Below are 22,388 nucleotides of genomic sequence, written 5' to 3'. Positions count from 1 at the left end.
CTTGGGGTGGTTGAACACCAAGCGAATGGCAGCTTTCCGGACAAGCTCCAGAGATTCAGGACCTCAGCAGGGAGGGAGTTGCAGTGTAGTCCAGGCAGGAGATGACCAGGGCCTGGATGAGCACCTGCACCATTTCATCGGTGAGGAAAGGGTGAATCCTCCTGATGTTGTAGAGCAGGAATCTGTAAGAGCGTGTAACGGATGTGATATGTGCCGAGAACGACAGTTGGTCATCCAGGGTCACATCCAGATTCTTTGCAGTCTGAGTCGGGGTCACCACTGTGTCTTTAATGGTGATGGCCAGGTCGCAGTGCGGGCAGCCCTTCCCCGGGAGGAACAGCAGCTCAGTCTTGTCCAGGTTGAGCTTGAGGTGATGTGTCGTCATCCACTCCAAGATGTCAGCCAAGCACCCAGCTATGCGTGTTTCCACTTGTGTGTCAGAAGCCATGCGAGCGAATGACAGAGCCCAGAGATGTAGTGAAGAGGGAAACCAGGCCAGGTCCAGCCTGGCTTATGTGCGTGGCTGGCTTGTTTCTGTTCAGGACTGGTAGGACGGAAGCTAGTCATGCCACTGAAATAGCTGTGAATTGAAATGACATGATCCCATGATCCCATGTCTCCCACAACTCTGTTGGTCAATGTTAGGGCTGCTCGATTATGGCAAAAATCATAATCATGATTATTTTGATTGATATTGAGATCCCGATTATTTAACACGATTATTGATTGATTGATTTATTTTTTAATCAGAAGTTTTAACATTTTCTTAACATATCAAATTATACATTGACTTTGATAACAATTAATTTATTAAATGTTGACTGGCTTTTCTTTTTGACAGTGTTCTTTGGATTAGATACATTTCTCCCATGGGAGACAAATTGTGAACCTTGACCTTGATAAATAAATAAAGTCTCTACCTCAGACTTCACTTGTTTGTGTGTGTGTGCGCGTGTGTGTGCGCGTGTGTGTGCGTGTGTGTGTGTGTGTGCGTGTGTGTGTGCATGTGTGTGTGAGCAATGGAAGATGAAGCTAACCTTTAGAATCCACAGGGGGTCTCATCTCCCTGTGCTCACCAGTGGGTGAGGGGATTTTTTTTTTTTCCCTCCGACACCCATACTGAGCAGGTAAATGTCATCCGGGGAGGGTAAACCCTTTCCTCTCACAAACGAGGAGGTCAGAAGGAAAGAGGAGCTCGTTTTTGTGTGACATGAGGTTGCTTTTGAAAAATGTCATGTCTAAACGATGAGCTGCACCCAAGGAGACGCATGTAACCCCCCCCACACACACACGTCTCTTTTTTGCGACGCACTATAGGATGTTGACCTGTCCTCGGGGACATGGATCCTGCCAGCTGGTCTCTCCGGCTGTTCTCTCCGGCTGTAAACCTAAGATGAGCTCACCCTGAGAGTGCAGATCAATACTCGATTTGAGGACCAGGGGACATTTTGGGCGCCTGAGGGCTACATGAACGCCTGGACACTGGGGGAGGGAGGGGCTTATAATCACCACCTTTGACCTGTGACCAGGAGACCCTCTCACACTGGCTCTCTCTCCTGGTCCGGCCGACTCTGTGGGTTCCATTGTTAGAGGTTCTCACGTAATTCCCACCAGAGGAACAAGAGGAACTGTGAAGAGAAGGACAGGTTGGAGGGGGGACAGGCTTACCTGACGGACAAAGCTGTTGGAGGTGGTGTCAGATGAAGTGCTTCCATCCGAGCGCTTGAAACGGCTTTTCCGCTTGGCGTACTTCCCCTAGAGATAAGAGACGGTAGATTTTAGAATGGACTATGAAGACGTTTTAAAGTCGCACTGAAATGAAAAATGCATTCTGTCCCATTTTGGTTCACATAATTGGTCACAGTGTTCACCTATTCAATGATGTATGCCAAAAAATTTACAAAATTCTACTTTTGTTGTTATCTTATATCAAAGTATATAATTTCTTACTTCCTGGAAAACGGTATGTCACGTGCAATGACGACAACAGGTACCTTAGATTAATCTCACAACATCCACCCGTCAATCAACGCTATCCTTCTATCAAATCTGTCTAAAGTTCTTAAAACCTGTCCACTTGTCAATGTTCCAATCAAATTCCTCTAAACATATGTCCCACCCTCATAGCTTGTTTGCGTCGGAAATACGTCAAACTACGGAAGTTAGATGATCTCAAACGTCTGTTTCAGTGCGACATTAATGAAAAAAACTCTTTGGACACAGTTAGACATGTTGTTGTGATACAGTGGCCACTTCGAGAAGAGAGGATTAGAGACTTGATAGGATCGGAACAACATGAACCAAGATTCTGGGTGGAGATGAGGAAGTTGTTCTATTCCAGTTCCATGTAAAGCTTCCATTAGTGGTCATTAATCATGTCGTGATGTAGGTTGGGACCCTGTAATCCGATTGGCTGATCCCTGGCAAATGGCCTATCCGGCTTGGGCACCATCCTCCATTGCATTAGAGCCCACCCCGGCCATGTCACCATGGCGATGCGGTGTGGGCTAACTGCATTTGTTGGCAATCATGCGGCCTGATGGATAGAACTGGCTCTGACCCTCCTGAGTATACAGGCCGAAGAGCCCGCCTGCTAACGCCACAGAACACACAATTCCAATACAGCAATAAAGACAAACATGAACACTCACACACACACACACACACACACACACATACGCATGCACACGCACGCACGCACAAACACAGAAACATGTAATTTCACACTGAAAAACATCAGCTAACAATTCCCAGCCATTTTCTCTTTCACATACATGATCAGGCTCCTTCTATATGCGTACAAATGCAAATGTGTCCTGCACATACAGTACATAAACACACGCACACACACACACACACACTTCCACACACCTCCGCCAACAACCAGAATAAACTATTATCAGACCACTGCACTTCACTGACCCCCTCTGAGAAGCCTTCTTTTTGCTTTGGCTGTGGTCTGTCGACCGGGGGTCTAGCAGCATCAGACAGGCGGACATTGGCTCCAGTAGCTCCTCCCCCTGGCGCCCAGGTTTCCTCATCATCATGTCTAAGACAAGAAGGCCAAACGTGACCCGTACAGCAGTGATATCTGGCACAGACTGAGACGCTGCATCTGCTCTGTACATACCAGCTGGGCTGCATCTTTACAATGGGGAATGGGGATGGGGGGGGACAACGCCACCTGACCTCTTGACAGAGTGCTGGTGATGGTCGGGGGTGGGTAGAAGAGTGTGTGTGTGTGTGTGGGGGGGGGGGGGGGGGGACAACGCCAGCTGACCTCTTGACAGAGTGCTGATAATGGTCGGGGGTGGGTAGAAGTGTGTGTGTGTGGGGGGGGGTTGGGTTGATTGACGATGAGCGTTTCCCACAGTAAGGGTAGGGAAGTGCCAGGGGAGCTAGGGAGGGGTGACTTGCTGGTAAACAACCACACAGCAAAGGTGGCCAATTAGAGGGTGACGTGAGGAGGACGGGGGCGGAGTCTCAGCTGAGTATGAAGCGACTGATCATGACCCAAATAAGGTGACGTCAGGATTTCATACGACACGAGTGAAACATTCTCCCGCCAAAGATACATATTCCAGATTCAATTCTTCTCTCGCAAGAGCTCGGCAAGGTCAGCGCCACCCCGCTGTAACGTTAGAAGAACAACAAACACAGTTATCGTCTGCGGACCTGATTCCAATCAGAGCTCTGGCCGCTATTCATCCATTCAGATCTTTGCCGGACGGGGTTTGTGAGTTTCGGGGTGTGGGTCCTTTCATCCAGGATATTAGACTGTGGTCCCCCGGTTGTGTCTTGCCAGCCGAGGCGACTACAAATATGCCTGCGTGACCTGCTGCAGCTTCGCGTGAACTTTCTATCTAATTGATCTGTCCTGTACAGATTCGCCTCCTGCTACCCGACCGGGAGGGGAGTCCATCTGTCTCTCAGCACCACCACACAAGGGATAAGAATCAGAGTGCTAAAAACAGACAGGGAGAAAGGATGGAGGTGGAAACAGAAGGAAAGAGGAGGGGGAGAAGGAGAGGAGGGAGAGAGAGAGAGAGAGAGAGAGAGAGAGAGGATGCATTCTAGGTGCTTGGTTCTGGTGTGTTTTCAGTGGTGTGGTGGTTTCCGTGGAGAGAGAATGATGAGCTATGTGTGGGTGGGTTTGTTCTAGACTCTCATCCTTTTTTCCCCCATTTGTTTTATGACGACCAATCATGACCACATATTCAGTGGTATGATCCATAACCTCCTATGGTTAATTAAAGGCTAATTAAATGTGTAAAAGAATTTCCTAACAAAGGGTTGCATTAAAATCTGAGACAAAATCTAAAATTACAGGGAAGTTTAGGGTAGAATATTATGTTTTGTTGTTTTGTTTGATAAATAATTGAACATAGTACTAAATCCTACATCCTTAGTCATACACTTTAACTGCCTCTACACAAACCTAAACCACTCATATTTTCTAAAGAAAATAATGAAAAAAGCTTACATGTTTAATTGTAGTAAAAATACTTAATAGCCTCTACATATAAACTTTGCTAGACTTTACAGGGGTGAATCAAGACTTTTCAGTTAAATCCAAAATAGCTTTGAAAAGGTGATAACATGAATAGACGTGTAGCCTACATGTCAAGGACATGTGCCTTATGTTAATAACACGTTCGTTACACGTGGGCGTGGTTTGGGGAGTAGCCTAGGCTATAACGCTTTATAGAAATGAAGACATTACACGATAGCCTGCGGTTCTTTCTGAGTAGCCTACTGAATGTGGAGATTGTGTTTGTTTTAATAACAATTTTAACAGCAAATATGAGATCATTGCTTATTAAATGATTAGCTGAGCTCACATGTGAACGCACATACAGGCTATCATAATCAATACACCTACAGTTTTCATATTAGTCTATATTCCAATGTACTCCATCGTTTTGAAAACTGGAAAAAGATCATAGGCCTACTATAGTCAAAAAGTCATTCCGGTGACAGTATGAACTACGGAATAGGCTACAAATCTAAGACCAAACCGTAATTAAAAAAAAAAATCTCTATAATTAAAATAACACAATTTCTAGCCTGTAACTCGTATTCGGTGTAGGTTAATTGTTACCAACCTAGACAATTAACTCAGAATTGCATTACCTGTTGACAAAATAGGCTTTATCGTTATATTCGAGCAACCCAGTATACAACAGGCGGATATATGCCTACAATCCAGCCGGTTCGACAGATTTGCGAGGTGTAGGTTAGTTTCTTACCTGTGTCTGTGGATGATGATCAAACATGTCCATTTGGATCTCCTGGGTAGAGGTCGAGGGCGTCCTGGACATACTACTTTTCTGTACCATTGATTTATTTTTTAGAATTCTATTTTCAGTTTCATTTATTTCTAATTATTCGACATCGTTATTATCAACTAGAGGGGAAGATGATGCCGTTTCCCCCAACACTGGCTCGCGCTCACTACCACAATAGTCGGAACAGCTGCTTCTCTCCAGGCTCGTCCTACCGAGCAACCCTCTCCTCGCCTAGCCTACAGCTGCTTCTCTCCAGGCTCGTCCTACCGTAGCAACCCTCTGCTCGCCTAGCCTACAGTGCGCTCGAGATTTCAGCCGTCAAGCTGTCCACGCCCCGTGGACTGACCAGGACCCTCCCTTAATCCGTTATCAATCAGCACCAAGGAAGATGGTTTTCGTGATGTGATTGGTGGCCAAACCCGTAGTTGCTTAGACAGAGATTATCCTCATCTCCTCTATGCTCTCGCAATGCTCTCTATGTGATGCTGTCATCATGACCTACCATGATGATGATGATGATGATGATGATGTAGCCAGTAGGCTACATTTCAGTGTAACCTGTTGATCTAAAAGTTAAATACCGTTTATTTTCAATAGGCCTAATGCAGTAAATGTCCACAGGTGGCGCGCACACACCCACACAAACGTAATTTATAACATTGGATTCATTTGTACGTTGATGTAGATTGCACTGTATATAGTATTGTATTTAATTGTAATTTGCCAGTTTTATTTTATTTTATTGTATTTTGCAGTCTTGTCCTTGCAAATTGTTTATTCACCAACACACCTAAGAACATTCCCATAAACCTTTTACCCCAGTAAAAACATTTTACTCTCCACCTCAACACACACACACACACACACACACACACACACACACACACACACACACACACACACACACAGTAAAACCTACTGTAGAATTCCATCCTCAAGTAAATCTGAGCTCAGCTGATGCAAAAGGTAGGCTAGAGTAAGGTTACAGTACAGTGGCACAGAAACTCTGTACACGTAATTGGACTTGCGCAATGCATTGTTGAACCTGCTTAGTACCATCGATTTAGGATGGTGTGATGATTGATGCACCAGTTGGACCAAGTCTTTGGCAGAATGGATGCAGCGCGCTGGGCAAGAAGGAATCGAACTACAGTATTGGTTTCAACACTGCCCCCCTGTGTTAGCTAACTGCACTGTTCTTCTCGCACCCATAATGCCGTGCGATATCTTTTGACGATACTATTATTCCCAAAGAGGGGTGTCGAATATACAGTACTCTATCATTTTACAAGGATGAGATGTTACATGTAACTGGTTCTACTATCAACTATTGTATCTTACAATTTCGATTATACATATGAAAACGTATACTTGTATTATTCTCGGATTTTGACCTGGGCTACTAAATGAATCATTTTGGGTTCTCCCTTCTCCTCTATAATGGTAGGGCCCCGTCGGCCCGTCTGTCTTTCCTTTTCCTGTTGAAATAGCAGCCATGAGGTAAGAGAACAGAGTTTGGCCCAATAATTAATCGTAAAACTACCGAAATAAGCGTTTATACTTCACCAACGATGCAAACTATATTCTTTCGGTCTTTGCCGCGCTGGTATTTTAACGTATAAGCACATCCCATGACGAAAAAAACCTATTTAAGTAGTTAAAACGTGTGAGCCACGATGTGCCGGAGAGGCCATGTTGTCTGGAGCTAAAACCCGAGACGAGAAACGGGCCTAACATGGAGCTAGTCCTGCTAGCTAGTCATCTACTCCGGGCTTTGACATTTCCTGTTTGTATTAGTACATTGACCATAGAGATGTAAGATTTTATGGCATTTGGTAATTTATTTAGTCAGTGAATGTGTTAACTTCTCATGGCAAGACTGGTGACAATGAAGAAAGGCGCTAGCTCGCTAACGTTAGCTATGGCGTGAAAGTGCTTGCTGAAACAATTTGCCACTTTATTTAGATAGCCAAAATACTTGGAAGTTGCCTAGTATATCGTGTAAGTGTTGGCTCTTTCTTATGGTTGTATAGCCTTTTTGTTGTTTTAAGGAGGAAATAGATTGTCAAATGTGATTGTAACGTTAATCGTTTTCTATTACATCTCCCAGCATGCTCCGGCTCCAAAAGAGGCTGGCCTCCAGCGTCCTACGCTGCGGCAAGAAGAAGGTCTGGCTGGACCCCAACGAGACCAATGAGATTGCCAATGCCAACTCCCGTAAGTGCTGCTTCCGCAGTTAATCATTTCTATGAAATATGTCTGGGTAAAATATAATACTTTGACAATCCTCTCAAGGCACACAAGTGGAGGTTTGAAATGTGGGTTTGATCTACTTCCCGACCGGCTGACCCAATCGGTCTCTCCCTTCCGTCTCCCAGGCCAGCAGATCCGTAAGCTGGTGAAGGATGGCCTGATTATCCGTAAGCCCGTCACGGTGCATTCCCGCGCCCGCTGCCGCAAGAACACCCTGGCGCGCCGCAAGGGGAGGCACATGGGAATCGGTAAGTGGGATCCACAGCAGGTTTTCTCCCATCAGCTGGATAATGTTATTTTGAAGGCGACAATCGGACACGTCTAGTCTGATTTGAAACAGCACGGCTCTACACAAACATCCCTTCTGATGAATATTTAAGGCCCTGTGGGAAATATTGGGAATGCTTCGGTACTTGGACCTAGGGATTTGCACGGCGACTTTCACTGACGACTAGATGGTGGTTTTGCAACCGACTGTACGACTAGTCTAAAACAGATTCACAACCACTCAGCGGCAGCCAATTTGCATTTGTTGCACAAGGTTTACTCGCCTTGCTCTTCCCAAAACAGAACTTCAGCCGGTCTTTACAGCTTATTACTTAGCAAAAATCTAGGTGTGATTTTTTAATGGGCTAAACTCCAGTACTTCCTGAAATTAGACATGCTTCTCTATTTCCTGTCTTGCACTATTGGATGAAATGATTTCAGGTGTGCCTGATCACTGTGCTGCAGTCAGGCACACCTGATTTATCACTTCATCCAATAGTGTAGGACAGGAAATGGAGAAGCATGTCTGATTTCAGGAAGTACTGAAGTTGTGCATATAGCTATGGAAGAAGAGTAGGCTCTTCAATTATATTAATTATAATTATATTATATATTCAAGGGCAAGCCCAATAGCCTATAATATTTAATTAGGCTAAAATTAGAACATTGATATTGGTATTGGCCTATCAAAGGTCATATGTAATAATTACTAACCTTTTTAATAGAATTAAGCCAAGCGCAATGGAATGACTGTTTCATGAACGGATATTTGACTTTTGAAAAATAAACAACACAAGAAAAGCACAATGTGACGAACTTAAATAAACAGCCTACTTTATATGGGCGTTGATATATTCATGTCTCTAAACGGCCTATTCAAGTCGGAACATGGCCATAATCAAGGCTGCATGCTCTCCTATAGAGTATTCTGCCTGCTAAGGTGCACAAAGATGCCACCAAAGGCCTCAAAGATGATCGAAGTGGGCTCTTAAACTTTGCCAACTGTTAAAGTCGCACTGAAACGGACGTTTGAGATCATCTAACTGCCGTAGTTTGACGTATTTCCGACGCAAACAAACTATGAGGGTGGGACCTATGTTTAGAGGAATCTTATTGGAACATTGACAAGTGGACGGGTTTTAAGAACTTTAGACAGATTTGATAGAAGGATAGCGTTGATTGACGGGTGGATGTCGTGAGATTATTGGCCTAAAATCTAAGGTACCTGTTGTCGTCATTGCACGTGACCTACTGTTTTCCAGGAAGTAAGAAATTATTTACTTTGATATAAGATTACAACAAATGTAGAAAGTTTTTTGGCATACATCGTTATATAGGTGAACACTGACCAATTATGTGAACCAAAATGGGACAGAATGCTTTTTTCATTTCAGTGCGACTTTAAGGAGACACATTTTTCTTTTCAACCAACTCCGTAAAACGAGTATCTGCGCATATCCCTACTCAGACGTAGCCCTAATCCCACCCATGTTCCTCCCCAGGGAAGAGAAAGGGTACAGCCAACGCCCGTATGCCAGAAAAGCTGTCATGGATGCGGCGCATGAGAATCCTGCGCCGTCTGCTCCGTCGCTACAGGGAGTCCAAGAAGATCGACAGGCACATGTACGTCCTGACATCACTCTGACATCACTCCCACCTACCATTCTCTTTAAGGATAGCTTCACTGTTTTGTAGTGATCCACAATGTTGGCAATCATATCGGTATCGGCCGATTTTAGTCATTTTTTTAATATATCGGTATCGGTCTGATGTGCAAAACAGGGCCGATGTGAACAGCCGATAAATATTTGTGGTGTTTTTGAGAGGAATCAATGCGGTAAATCTATGATTTATCAGCTTTTCCAAATGTTTTTGAAATGGAGACTGTTTCCATGTGTTTCAGAATGTATAACATTTGATTTTCCTATAAACTTGTTTATACAGATCATATCGACACCGGTAAATATAGGTTATCGGCCATGACGGCAATGTTATCGGCCAAAATGTTCATATCGGTGCATCCCTACTGTTTTGGACCTATTCTGTCCGTCTTACATTAACCTGGTTTATAGAGACTGATTTCCTTGATGGCCTCAGTATTGAGCTACAGTAGCTACAGTTGTTCTGCAGGTGCACACTGGGCTACAATGGAAGTCAATGGGGCCGATGAGTCAGTCTCATCTAAGACGGACCGAGAAGAGGCCCTCGAATCCAAAATAGAGAACCTATCCTTGAATGTACAGCACCCACGTTCATGTACTCTTAATCACATCACCTCTCACGCTCATGTACTCTTAATACAGATCACCTCCCACATTCATTTACTCTTAATGCTGGGTTCACATACAAGAGCCCAGAGGAAACACGAGATTTAGTCTCCGTTTTTGACATGCTGAATCTTTAAAACTCCAATTTAAATTTTTATAACAGAGGTCCAAATTGTCAAGTTGCAAAACAAACCAATTCAATTTCATATATCCAAAGTTGCAAAACAACCTTGTCTGTTATCTGAATCTGGCTTTACTCACATGAGGTCATTTTCTCGGAGCAGAGATGACGGTGGTAGTTTTGCTGTTTGGTAATTGGCTCATTGTGTTATGTACTCTCCCCCAGGTACCACAGCCTGTACCTGAAGGCCAAGGGTAACGTGTTTAAGAACAAGCGCATCCTCATGGAGCATATCCACAAGCTGAAGGCAGACAAGGCCCGCAAGAAGCTCCTTTCGTAAGTGTTTACCCAGAATTCCCCCAGCGCCCATGATCATGGTAACCAGGATGGGACCTGGTCTGAGTTTCCCAGACTCATCGTAGCGCTACGTTCATCGTAAGCTATGGCGTTCTTCATAGCGCTACGATGCCTCTGGGGAAACTCAGCCCTGGTCCGCTGATAGATCAAAGCCCCAACGTTGTGGATGAATCTTGTCCTCCACTGTTCCGTATTTTCCACCACATAATACTGTCTATAAAATGGATTTTAGATCTTTAAAAGTGTTAGAAACTGCTGACTCAACCCGTTGTGCTCAACTCGTCGTCCTCTTCATCTCCTATAGTGACCAGGCCGAGGCTCGTCGCTCCAAGACCAAGGAGGCGCGCAAGCGCAGAGAAGAGCGCCTCCAGGCCAAGAAGGAGGAGATCATCAAGACCCTGTCAAAGGAGGAGGAGACCACCAAAAAGTGAAGCCTCCTCCTGGGCCGTTGAATAAATATTATTTACATCGCAAGATCAGCTACTGATCTCTGTTTTAAGTATCATCTTACAGGGAACATGTAGTCAGTGGTGAATAAAGTTGGGATTCTTTAATAGAGCGTTTGTAGCAGTGGTACATTTTTTACACAAGTAATGGATGAGATGAATCGGCTGAATCCATGGATGAATACATGGGTACGCTACATATCTGCATACCTTGACTAAACCACTATGCGTTAAAGTCCACTGTCCAAGGTAAAGCCAGGGAGGTTATAATGCCAGATTATGGCATGTGCAGTTTGCTGCCACATAGTGGCAGTACGTTATACAGCTCTACTCCCTGTGAGGATCGGTTCAGGGGGGCGGCTTGGATGGGCCCTAGAAAACCAGCCACCATTGATGTATATATTATAAGGGACTTGGTGGAATATATTTTTTCACATGGTTCAAAATTTATGGCGATGCCCCTGTATAGATTACTTGTATTTGTCTTAGCCAAGATGCAACATTGTGGACTTTTATTTGCTGAAGTTTTCCTTATTAATCCAACATTTTCTAAAGGACTTGCTCTGTGTCACTTAAGTTCACAGCATGGTCAGCCTGACATGATTATCTTGTACAAACCAGTAAGATCCAAGTCCTAATCTGGCATTCGTTTCACCCTGACATGATTATCTGGTACCAACCAGAAAGATCCTAGTCCTTATGTGGCATTCGTTTCACCCTGACATGATTATCTGGTACCAACCAGAAAGATCCTAGTCCTTATGTGGCATTCGTTTCACCCTGACATGATTATCTGGTACCAACCAGAAAGATCCTAGTCCTTATGTGGCATTTGTTTCACCCTGACATGATCTGGTACCAACCAGAAAGATCCTAGTCCTTATGTGGCATTCGTTTCACCCTGACATGATTATCTGGTACAAACCAGAAAGATCCTAGTGCTTATCTGGCATTCGTTTGTCATGTTGTGCTGGTAATTTTGAAACTTGATCTGGTCAAATTCTCTCTCCAGTAACTAATTTCCGCTGGAAATTTGGTTCTTCTTGCCACAATGTGCGACCCCCAAGCTACTTTTGACAGAGGTGGAATTGTTCTCTGGTTCGTGCTTCAGCAGTTCTGGGGTCAACCTCTGCATTCACAGCAGCATTGGTGTCATTTCTCACAGTAGCTAGTGGTAGTAGGAGGTAATTGATTGATCCCCAGTGAGACATTTCTTGGGAAGAAGAATATATGGAAGCCGGGGTACTGTATGTGTCCCTCACAACTCAGATTTAATCTTGACCTGTATGTAATTAACTGAAGGAGTTCAACTTGACTTCCGTTGGAAACCGTTGCCCAAAAGGCAATTAGTGTAATCATTTTTAGATGGAAGATTGACAGTCTCTGAACACTGCACAACTGTATACTATAATTTAATTGCACTGCCTACATCATGGTCACAGACGGTCATCCATGATCGGAACCTTTATTATCAAAAGAACAATTTTTGTCCAAAAAATAAATAGGAGACCTGAGTGGAGCTGTGAAACATATTTGAGCCCTATAAGGAAGGCAATGTTTCCCCTTCCATTTGTTTTCAGGCTTGGTGGTATGCACACAGGGTGGGGGGGTCTGGGGGTCACGAGGGGACATTTTGAGTGTCAAACCCTACATTTCCTGCATTCTGCTGAATTTCTATGCGTTCTGCTTCTATCTAGCTAGTAAGCTAACTTGAATGCCAACATGACCATTTATTTCAGCGATAAATAAATGTATTTAACAGTAATATATTTATTTAGTTATTCATTTCCATTTTTTTTTTTGTCAAAGCCAAGGAGCCAATGGAGAGGAGCTGAAGAGCCACGTGGCTCCGGAGATATAGGTTACAAACCCCTGGGATAAGTAGATGAGGATGATACTGATAGACTGATAGACGATGGATAGTATTCATGGGTACCAAATGTAGTCCAAGATCTGCCATAGCATAACCTACTTGTGCCCTACACAGGTGTGTCAATTTGTCTGATTGCATAGGATTCTATGCACTAGAGCCAATTAGACCACTTGATACACCTGTGGAGGACATAAAGATGGCAGGTCTAGGACTACATTTGGTACCCATGAATACCAGTTTGGGAACCTTTAAATGTCTAGCTGAGTACTGGAATGAGGAACTGATAAGATACTGTGACAAGCGATTACAAGAATTCCAATGTAGGCCTACCTGTATCCTACCCGTATTTGTTACACATGGCAAATAAACTTTCTATTCTATTCTAGTGTTAGACGGAGGAGGCAAGACCGCGGTAAAGATAGCATGACGTTTGATATTCGTGATATTCGAAATGGTCAAATGTTCCTCTTAACCCTACAGTAGCCTACCCTGCAATTTAACCACAGTAGATGGGCTCAAAGTCAGGCCTGTGCAAGGAGTATATTTGACAAGCTGATAGGCCTGTTTTTGTCAGGGTGTTTAGCCTGTTTGAATATTGATATGTATGTGTGTAATTGTGATTGTGCGAGTGCTATGTGGTGTAGCAGGTAGTTACACCGTAGCCAGACTCCATCTTAAGCACCTGAGGAATGCGCCCGGGTCAGCTGTTACTAGGCAACTTCACCCCAGCGCTGCCCCCTACAGGCCACTGGGTTCCACTGCACTTTGTTGTAAAGTGCAGTCCATAGCTTATTGACTTGGCTAGTACTCCCTGCCGACCATTAAGGCCAATCTCTCCATCCATTCTCGCTGGATCTCGTGCAGGGCAAAGCGAGAAGACACCATTAACATTCAACCAGTAACTTCAACCAAATAGCCAAGTTAGGGGTTCTGTGTAAGTTTTGTATTTGCAACATAACATTCAGCTGTTCAGATAATTTAACGTCGAGCATACAGCATCCTACAGGACAAAGCACACCCCTCCCACCACCTCTTCTCCCTGCTCCCATCTGGGAGGCGTTATAGGGCCTTCAAAGCCCGCACCTCCAGGCTGAGAAACAGCTTATTTCCTAGAGCTGTCATGGAGCTGAACAAACACTCCCCTCCCACGCCCTCTATCACCCTATGGGACTTATAACTCGGACTGAACGGAATATTGATGGAAGAAATATGGGACTGTGCAATTTTCTGTGTGCTCTTATATATGTTCTTATGTTGGTCTATGTGTGTAACCTGTGTGTGTGTGTGTGTGTGTGTGTGTGTGGCTGTGTGGCCGTGAGTATTGTTTTAGAGGAAGCTCTTATGACATTTCGTTATACTTGTATAATGACAATAAAGCTTTCAATTCAAATCAATTCAATAATTTCTGTGATTGTCATTTAGTTTGCATGTGGTATGTAAAGGACAGGCCTCTCGACCTGGTCTAGTCCTGCTCTTAATTTAGTTATTCTCTGAAATAGATGTGTACAGTTTGATCACAAACTTGCTCCTTTTTATTTATTTTTTATTTCTTGATACTTTATAGGGCGTTTCTGCTTTATTGGATAGAATTCAAACACTACGGTAAGAGCTATGAGGCACTGGGGCTCCCCAACTGTCCCAGTTCACAGCGCCTGCCTCATATCAATGTTTCCTAAACAGAAGCTGACCTTGACAGGTGAGAGAGATAGGACAGAAGGAGAGAGTCTGGTCTGGTCGGCCTCATTCCAGTAAGCTGCCTGGTCCGGTTCAACATAGTTCAGATTCTGACAGGTGTTTGTCCTCCATGATTATCTGTCTCTCAGCACACACTGTCAGACGGTGATCAGGTTTGGCGTTGATGTTGGCAGTAAACGCAGGTTAACCCGTACCGTTGGTGATCGTTGATGAGTTGACACTACGGTGCAGGGAGGGAGGGGAGCTGTAACGGATTTGGAGATAATGTACAATAGCAGCAACAGCTCTGACCATCTGACAGAGAGAGAAAGAGAGAGAGAGAGAGAGAGGCCTTCAGCCAGAGCACAGATAGATACGTCTACACACACACACACACACACACACACACACACACACACACACACACACACACACACACACACACACACACACACACACAAACATACACTCACTCACTCACTCACTCACTCACTCACTCACTCACTCACTCACTCACTCACTCACTCACACCCAACGCCCCTCAACCCCCTCACCCTAAACTCCTGGTTGTGGTTCAAGCGGAGGTCACGTAGTAGCCTGGTCAGAGGAACAGGGGGGGAGGAGGAAGAACACTCGGAGAGGGAAGGGGAGGAGAAAGGTTTTGGGCTAATTCCGCTGGGGGACAATGCCTCCTTTTGTTCCTGTCTGCCTGCCTTATGTCCAGAGGGCTGTCCGGCCTTGCCATGTGATGTCACATGGGCCTGGGCAGGATGAGCCGCCCACCCCCCCACGCCCCACCCCCCACGCCCTGGCCCCAGGCTAAGTTGCATCTCATGCTGCTTTCAAACTTCCCCCGTTCGTATGGCAGCTGAGCTGGGCGTGCCTGGAAATATAATACAGCTACAACCATAGCACACTCTGTTACACCTACACAGAACTCCCCAGGAAACACCTTCACACCTAGCAGAATCTCCCATTGATACACCAGGAGCTCCACACACACACACGCACACACACACACACACACAAAAAAACTTCCAGATATCAAGTGGTGGTTTGGTGGCTCTTCCGTTACTGAATAATAGATTAATCACATTAAAATCAAGTTAATGTAATTAGATTGATAATACTCTACAACATGATTAATTCAAACTGGGATTAGAGGGAGGGGGGGGGGGCGTGACGCTGTGCCATATTGACCCCCCCCAGGCCCCGGTGGTAATAAGGTTATGAATGTAGTCCTGAAAAATTACTTTATTGGCTTTAATAAGGTTTGGAATGTGCACTTTGAAATATGTCATCTTTGGCTGTAGGGTGGTAGTGATGGCGGTATGCGGGATGTTGGAGTTGGAGCAGCATGTAACAGCGGGGAAATGAGATGAGAGACCGGGACACTTCTGCCAGAGAGAGACTCATATTGTTCTGGGACGCGGACCCCCCCCCTGAGACCACCGCCATCAGTTGTCCCTATACTAGGTGTCACTATTGGAGGTATGTAAAGTCCAGATGGTGGCAGCACACATCCCCACCCCCGAGAAACGTCCCAGCTGCTCACACAAGTCACTGTGTCCCACGAGTCCCACGGCACAGGGACACTTCCCATCAGTCTGGAAACGAGGGTCTCCCCCAGCGAGCCCCCCGAGTGGAAATAAAGGTCTGAAACGAAATGAAATGAAACCACTACTCCGCTCAACTCGCTCACAGAGCGCACGGCGGGGTAAAACGCATTTCCTCGTTTCCTTAACGAGCCCCAGCCTCAGTGATACTATTACCCTCACACTATTGGTCGTCATTATCATTCATTACCGTTACCGAGGGGAGCAGTTAAGCCCCCTTATGTAACCCGACAGGGTCTTTACAGGGGCCGCGGCGCACTGCGAACCCTGCCAAGCCAGCTTTTCTAAGGGCTCTATTGTTTTAGGAGGCTTAGAAAGAGCCCCACCATACTGGGGACACACACCGCTCCTCTCATGCCAAAGGGTAGTTTTCCACGGCCGCCCTAAGAGAACACTTCCTCACTTCCTGGTTCCTCATCCACTCCCACCACCCAGGAGGGGTGGGCTAGGGTGTGTGCGGGGGTCTGTTTGGGCGCGGCCGGGACCCCTGTTCACTGTGCATTGACAGTTTTCCTAAAGCTCCCCGCTCTGAAAATGTCCCCCCCCTCTCCATCCAGTTAGCAATGGAACGTTTCATTGAAAGCAGAGGGCAGCAGCTCTCTCTCTCTCGCTCTCTCTCTCTCTCTTACTCTCTCTTATTCTCTTTTCTCTCTCCTTCCTCCCTAGTGATCCAGCACCCCTGCTATGTCATAAACAGGTTCTCCCCCCTAGAGACTCTTCTGAGAGCTGCTCTCTCCCTCCACCCCCCAAACCTGATCTCCCAGGGTGAGAACCACTCACTTGTACGTAGCTCATAGGAGCCGCTGATGCAGACAGATTCACGACAGCCTGACTGAACTTGCAGAGTTAGAGAGGGAGAGAGGATAGTCATTGAGGTGAGGGGGAGGGGGGGGGGGGTGTGATCTGATTGGCTGATAGCCCCAGCCCCTCGTGTATTCTGACCCTCATTGGTGAAAGAGAGTTCCCTTCCGCACGCACGCACACACACACACAGATACACGCATACACACGCGCACACACACGCGTACGCACACACACGCACACACATACTAGTCAAGAGGTAGACCATGGGCTAATTCAGTACCAGGCTCTCATGTTACCGCCTGGGGGGGCGAGGGTCTTACGGGGCGGGGGCGGGGAAGTCTGAGGAAGGGAGGGGGGCGGGGGGGGGGGGGGCGGGGGGGTGGGGGGCTGGGGCTCCGGAGTGGGGGTTGGAGAATGCAGAAAGGAGCAACAGCTTGTGCCTTGGGACTACAGTGGAAAGAAAGTAGTTGCGCGGTCGGCTACGGTCTGAATGAAGCCATGGGAGATGGAAAGGAAATAAGACTCGTTCATCGAAGGAAAGTACGCGATTAGGACCCAGGACGGACCGCCGTGGCTTTGGACAGGAGGGGGAAGGCGTAAAGCCAGAGTAGGAGGAGAGAAGAGAGGTGTTTTGGGGGGAAGTGGAGTGAGGCTTGTTGTTTAGGACACAGATAGATAGACAGACAGAGAACAGACAGACAGACAGACAGACAGACAGACAGACAGACAGACAGACAGACAGACAGACAGACAGACAGACAGACAGACAGACAGATAGATAGATAGCATAGCCTGATAGAGGAGGCGTGCCACTGCCAAGAGTAGCCCACAGGTCGAGAGAGAGAGCGAGACAGGAAGAGAGAGAGAGAGAGAGTAAGAGAGAGAAAGAGAGGAAGAGAGAGAGGGAGGAATGATAAGAAGTGTGGCAAGACTTCTCAACAGCCGAGTCGGAGAGAGAGAGAGACCGCGAGAGAGACCGCGCTACGGGGAGAAGGAGCGAGGGTGAGACCGGCGCAAAAACAAAAAGGCAACCGAAAAGAAGAAGGAAGGATAGAGTGGGGGGAGAGGAGAAGAAACAGAACGACGCGCTGAGCGAGGGGAAATAGAGAGAGAGAGAGAGAGAGAGAGAGAGGAAGAGAGAGAGGGAGAGACCGAGGAGGAGGGGAAGGGGGACAGAGAGAGCAGCAGGAGGAGCGGCATGAGGGGACTGCTGTTGAAAATGCTGTTCTCCTTGATGCTCACCCTCTTTATCTTGGGGACCGTTCTGACCGCCCTGGTCTGGTACGTCTTCAATGACAGGTGAGTCGGACGCGCACCTCGACCCGTCCCCTCCTCCCCACAGGGGCGGGGCAGGTGTGACCGGAGCCTCGTGTTTTTTGGGCTTTTGAAGCCGGGTCCAGCCCCGGCAACAGATGTGGAGTATTCTGTTGTGTTGCGAGAGTGAAATCCGAGATGTGACCGAGGTTTTTTTTTCCACTCTTTCTTCTCGTGCGTTGGCGGTTAGGCTGCCCCCGGTCTCTGACCCTCATCACAAGGCTGTGGTGGTACTGTGGACAGAGAGAGAGGGAGAGAGAGAGAGAGAGAGAGAGAGAGAGGGAGAGAGGGAGGGGGAGAGAGAGAGAGAGAGAGATGCTGTCCCCTGCTTCTTTTTGTGGCTTAACCTAAAATCTAATTGCTAAAAAACCCCACAAAAAACATGATTTATTGTTTACTGTTGAACTTCACAAGACTGCTGCTTATGTTCCAGTTATAGTCTGTTGAAAAACGTTCTCTTCTTGGCCATCACCAACAGATTTTCTATAGCAGAAGTGCCTCATTTTATAAGAGTGCTGTATTATATTGTCCTAAACACATGGATGTGTTCAAATAACACAACATTTGTTGTTATTGCATCTATTCTAACAGTGTTTATACGCAAGTCATAACATAAACTAATTCCACAGAGAAGCGTCTGATTAACGCTGTCACCATCTTCACCGTCTCCTAAATTTGTAGTTGAGGAGTTAGAGATAAACATCATGTTTATACCAGAGGTCCGTGTGGAGACATCTCACGCTGTGAGGAAAACATCTCATGACGAATGCTGTGTTTGTTTATTTGCAGCGTGTATGACACTGAAACTTGAGAGCCTGCTAGAACAACCTGTACAAAGCTAGCAGTCGTAGCCTACTCCTTGATCGGTCACTCTAGCCGATGATCACTCACTGGGTTATGTTGACCACGAAGTTCCGCTGATGACAATATCCTCCATAATCTTAATCCACATTGAATTAATAAACTACTGTATACACCCTCTATATGTAGTAGCCTATGTTTGTCAAACCTGTCTAAGATGCCTATTAATAATGTTCTGTTGAGAACACACATGAAGTAATTTTCTTTGTGCACTGATTCTAATTCTGTAGTTTTAACCCTGTCTTTGGTATTCTTATTAGATCACACAGAATGGAGTTATTATTTTTATTTTTAGTATTCATGGCGTCTCAGTTAATTCGTGGCGGTCACTTAGGGGGACTTTACCATGCTCTGGAATGTGTGTTGTTGGCTTTCACGGTTGTTGGGTTTTCGTCTCACTCTGTCTTCTCTCTCACGTCTTCCGTCCCTCCTGTCCGTCTCTGCTCGTAGCGATGTCGGGCCTCGCGGTCACCACCCCCCCCAGAGGAACGCCGGACTGGACGCGTCTGGGACATGCAAGGGCTGCAGGTGAGAACTGACCCCCCGGCTGCCAAAGCCCAACATACACTGTTCAGCATCCTTGTCACCTGTCTTTGCCGTTAACACACGTCATAACTGCTGTATTGCTGTGTGTGTGTGTGTGTGTGTGTGTGTGTGTGTGTGTGTGTGTGTGTGTGCGCGTGTGTGTGTGTGTTTTTGTGTGTGTGTGTGTATGTGCGTGCGTGTGTGTGTGTATGTGTTTAGGGACAACATCATAGCCAGGGCGGTGCAGCGTTACTCTCACAGCTGGAGGAAACAGGAGGACAATTTCAAAAAGTTTAGGTGACACCAAAATACACACACACACACACACACACACACACACACACACACACACACACATACACACACACACACACACACACACACACACACACACACACACACACACACAGACACACAAACACTGCAAAACTGACCCTTTCAAACCAAAGAAATAGCAAATAGCGCTATCTGCAGGTGCATAATGGGCTCATTTGGTAGAGAACAGGGAACACAACTCTGTGTACACACACAGTACAAGCCTCCTTCAAAACAGAGGAACAGACCGTGGAATCTCCACGCTGTTTGTGGCACATAAGTCATGGTCATGTGAACTTACAACACAGTCAAGCACCTGACTTCCTGCATCTGACTGGCCATGCCAAGAATTGCCTCAGAATTGCAGAAGCTTAACAACACAAGAGTACTTCATGAATTGACGCTTGAAAGGAATGACGCTCAGAACAATTAATTGTATTTGACTTTAATTTAAATAATAAAAACGTTTTCGTTGACATTTACTCATGCTTCACACAGGGCTTCATCTTCATTCTGAAGATGATGAAGATGTTGTAGAACCCTCAACTGCATTTGTCATGTATCAAGTTGAAATTAATGTTTGGAATAATCTGTGGTAATGAATGTGGTGGTGGTTCCAGATCTCTGCTGAATAGGTGGTGCCAAGGGGTCACCAAGGCTGTCGTCACCCAGGCCAACACGCCGCTGGGGTCGAAGCTGGTGTACGACGGCGAGAAGAGGAAACCCCTCCAGGTGACCCCTGACCTCTTCAGCACGTTTGCCAAGGTTCGCCCATCTCTGGGGGGTCCCCTAGATCGTCGGTGTGGGTGGGTGCATGTTTCTAAGAATGAGGGTGCCATGACGCTCGTGTGTGTGTGTGTGTGTGTGTTTACAGGACCATCCATTCGTAAACTCTACGTGGGAGACGTGTTCTGTTGTTGGGAATGGGGGGATTCTGGCCAATAGCAGCTGCGGACAGAAGATTGACTCTGCTGACTTCGTTATCAGGTGTATAATCCTTTCCTCCACGTATCTGTTTGTCTAAAACATAATAACCATCAATGACTTCATAATGTACCGTCTCATTTGTCCAAAATTCTTGTCCTCCTGTCCTTTGTCCCGCCAGGTGTAACCTACCTCCCCTGGAAAACGGCTTTGAGAGAGACGTGGGGAACAGGACGGACCTCGTGACGGCCAATCCCAGCATCCTCCTGGAGAAGTGAGTGACGCCCCGGGTGGGGGAGGCGAACTCGTCCGGGGCGAAAGCGTGTCCTCCTCCCGTCTCGCTCCGCGGGGCGGGCGTCTTGTCTTTGTCTCTTTGTCTCACCTCCTGTCCTCTGCGTCTCAGGTACGGCGGTCTGCTGGAGCGCCGGCGTCCGTTCGCCGAGAGCCTGCGCGGCTATGGCGACGCTCTGGTGCTGCTGCCCGCCTTCTCCTACGGCCACAACACGCCCGTGTCCCTGAGGGCCCTCTACACCGTCCAGGACTTCGACAGCCCCTCCCGGCCCGTGTTCCTCAACCCGGCCTACCTCCAGAGCCTGGCCCGGTTCTGGCGCTCCCAGGGCCTGCGGACCGTCCGGCTCAGCACGGGCCTGATCGTGGCCAGCCTGGCGCTGGAGCTCTGCGCCAACGTGCACCTGTACGGGTTCTGGCCCTTCAACCAGCACCCGGACGGGCGCCGGCCGCTGACCAACCACTACTACGACGACAGGCAGGCCAAGAAGACAGTCCACGCCATGCCCGCCGAGTTCGACCACCTGCTGAAGCTACACACCCTAGGAGTGCTCAGGATACACCTGGGGGAGTGCGCGCCGAGCGCCAGGTAGGCACGGACCGCCGCTCGAACCAAGCGCACGGCATCTGGCGCGGCGGCGGCGCACTCCAAGCCTCGCCAGGAAAGGCTTATCCAGTCATCACCGCATCGCTGTTACAATACAGTATGTCCCCCATGTTAGACTAAACAGATCTGTGCTACAGGTCCGCCTGCAGCACAGAGAGTTTATGTACGCAGGAGCAAGGTGCATTGTGGGTCTTGGAGTTTCTGCCGTGCAGCTCTGTCTCCAGGCACATTATTTGCACTGAGCCCAAATCCCGGTAATACTACAGTGAGAAATATGAATTATAATGAAATGGATAGATGTATTGCACTATACACCATGTACTGTATATATATATATAATAGTATTTATTATCATGACTTTTCCAGCTGGAATCTGGTGATTTTTTGTTCAGGTGGGAGGGGGCAGCTCTAGTGATCAAGCTAAAATGTATCCTGAGATCTGCAAACTGGGGCAGTTCCCGAATGTGAATGGCGGCGGCCATATAAAGTTCACCGTTTGAAGCCTTTTAGAAAAGTCAGTTGAATGTACAGTTGAGTATGCTGAAGTATATCATATACCTCTCTAATTGGACAATCTTACTATCCTAG

General features: G+C 46.7%; 3 protein-coding genes across 3 annotated transcripts in view; 2 read left to right on the top strand and 1 right to left on the bottom strand.

Annotated features, from left to right (window-relative positions):
* The window catches only part of cacnb1 (calcium channel, voltage-dependent, beta 1 subunit), a gene marked incomplete at both ends in the record, with an annotated part of 29,075 nt that extends 23,736 nt beyond the window's left edge, over positions 1–5,339 (bottom strand). Inside the window, 2 exons of the mRNA XM_084448799.1 lie at positions 1,669–1,755; positions 5,250–5,339. Of these exons, the coding sequence (XP_084304925.1) occupies positions 1,669–1,755; positions 5,250–5,339 (177 nt within the window). The remainder of the gene's footprint in view (positions 1–1,668; positions 1,756–5,249) is intronic.
* A 1,428-nt stretch (positions 5,340–6,767) lies between these two features.
* Positions 6,768–11,112, top strand: rpl19 (ribosomal protein L19). Its single transcript, XM_084448747.1, has 6 exons — positions 6,768–6,788; positions 7,399–7,505; positions 7,667–7,789; positions 9,311–9,431; positions 10,422–10,532; positions 10,858–11,112. Exons 1-6 carry the CDS (start codon positions 6,784–6,786, stop codon positions 10,982–10,984), a joined length of 594 nt encoding a protein of 197 aa, XP_084304873.1. The 5' UTR covers positions 6,768–6,783; the 3' UTR covers positions 10,985–11,112.
* Positions 11,113–18,153: 7,041 nt separating this feature from the next.
* On the top strand, positions 18,154–21,867 carry st8sia6 (ST8 alpha-N-acetyl-neuraminide alpha-2,8-sialyltransferase 6). Its single transcript, XM_084448436.1, has 7 exons — positions 18,154–18,265; positions 19,592–19,669; positions 19,886–19,963; positions 20,602–20,746; positions 20,856–20,968; positions 21,087–21,179; positions 21,309–21,867. Exons 1-7 carry the CDS (start codon positions 18,165–18,167, stop codon positions 21,784–21,786), a joined length of 1,086 nt encoding a protein of 361 aa, XP_084304562.1. The 5' UTR covers positions 18,154–18,164; the 3' UTR covers positions 21,787–21,867.
* Positions 21,868–22,388: the final 521 nt, after the last annotated feature.

This window comes from Borostomias antarcticus (genome assembly GCF_949987555.1).
Source record: "Borostomias antarcticus genome assembly, chromosome: 14".
NCBI lineage: Eukaryota > Metazoa > Chordata > Actinopteri > Stomiiformes > Stomiidae > Borostomias > Borostomias antarcticus.
The sequence above is the reverse complement of the archived record's forward strand: the minus strand, read 5'-3'. Positions and strand labels throughout refer to the sequence as shown.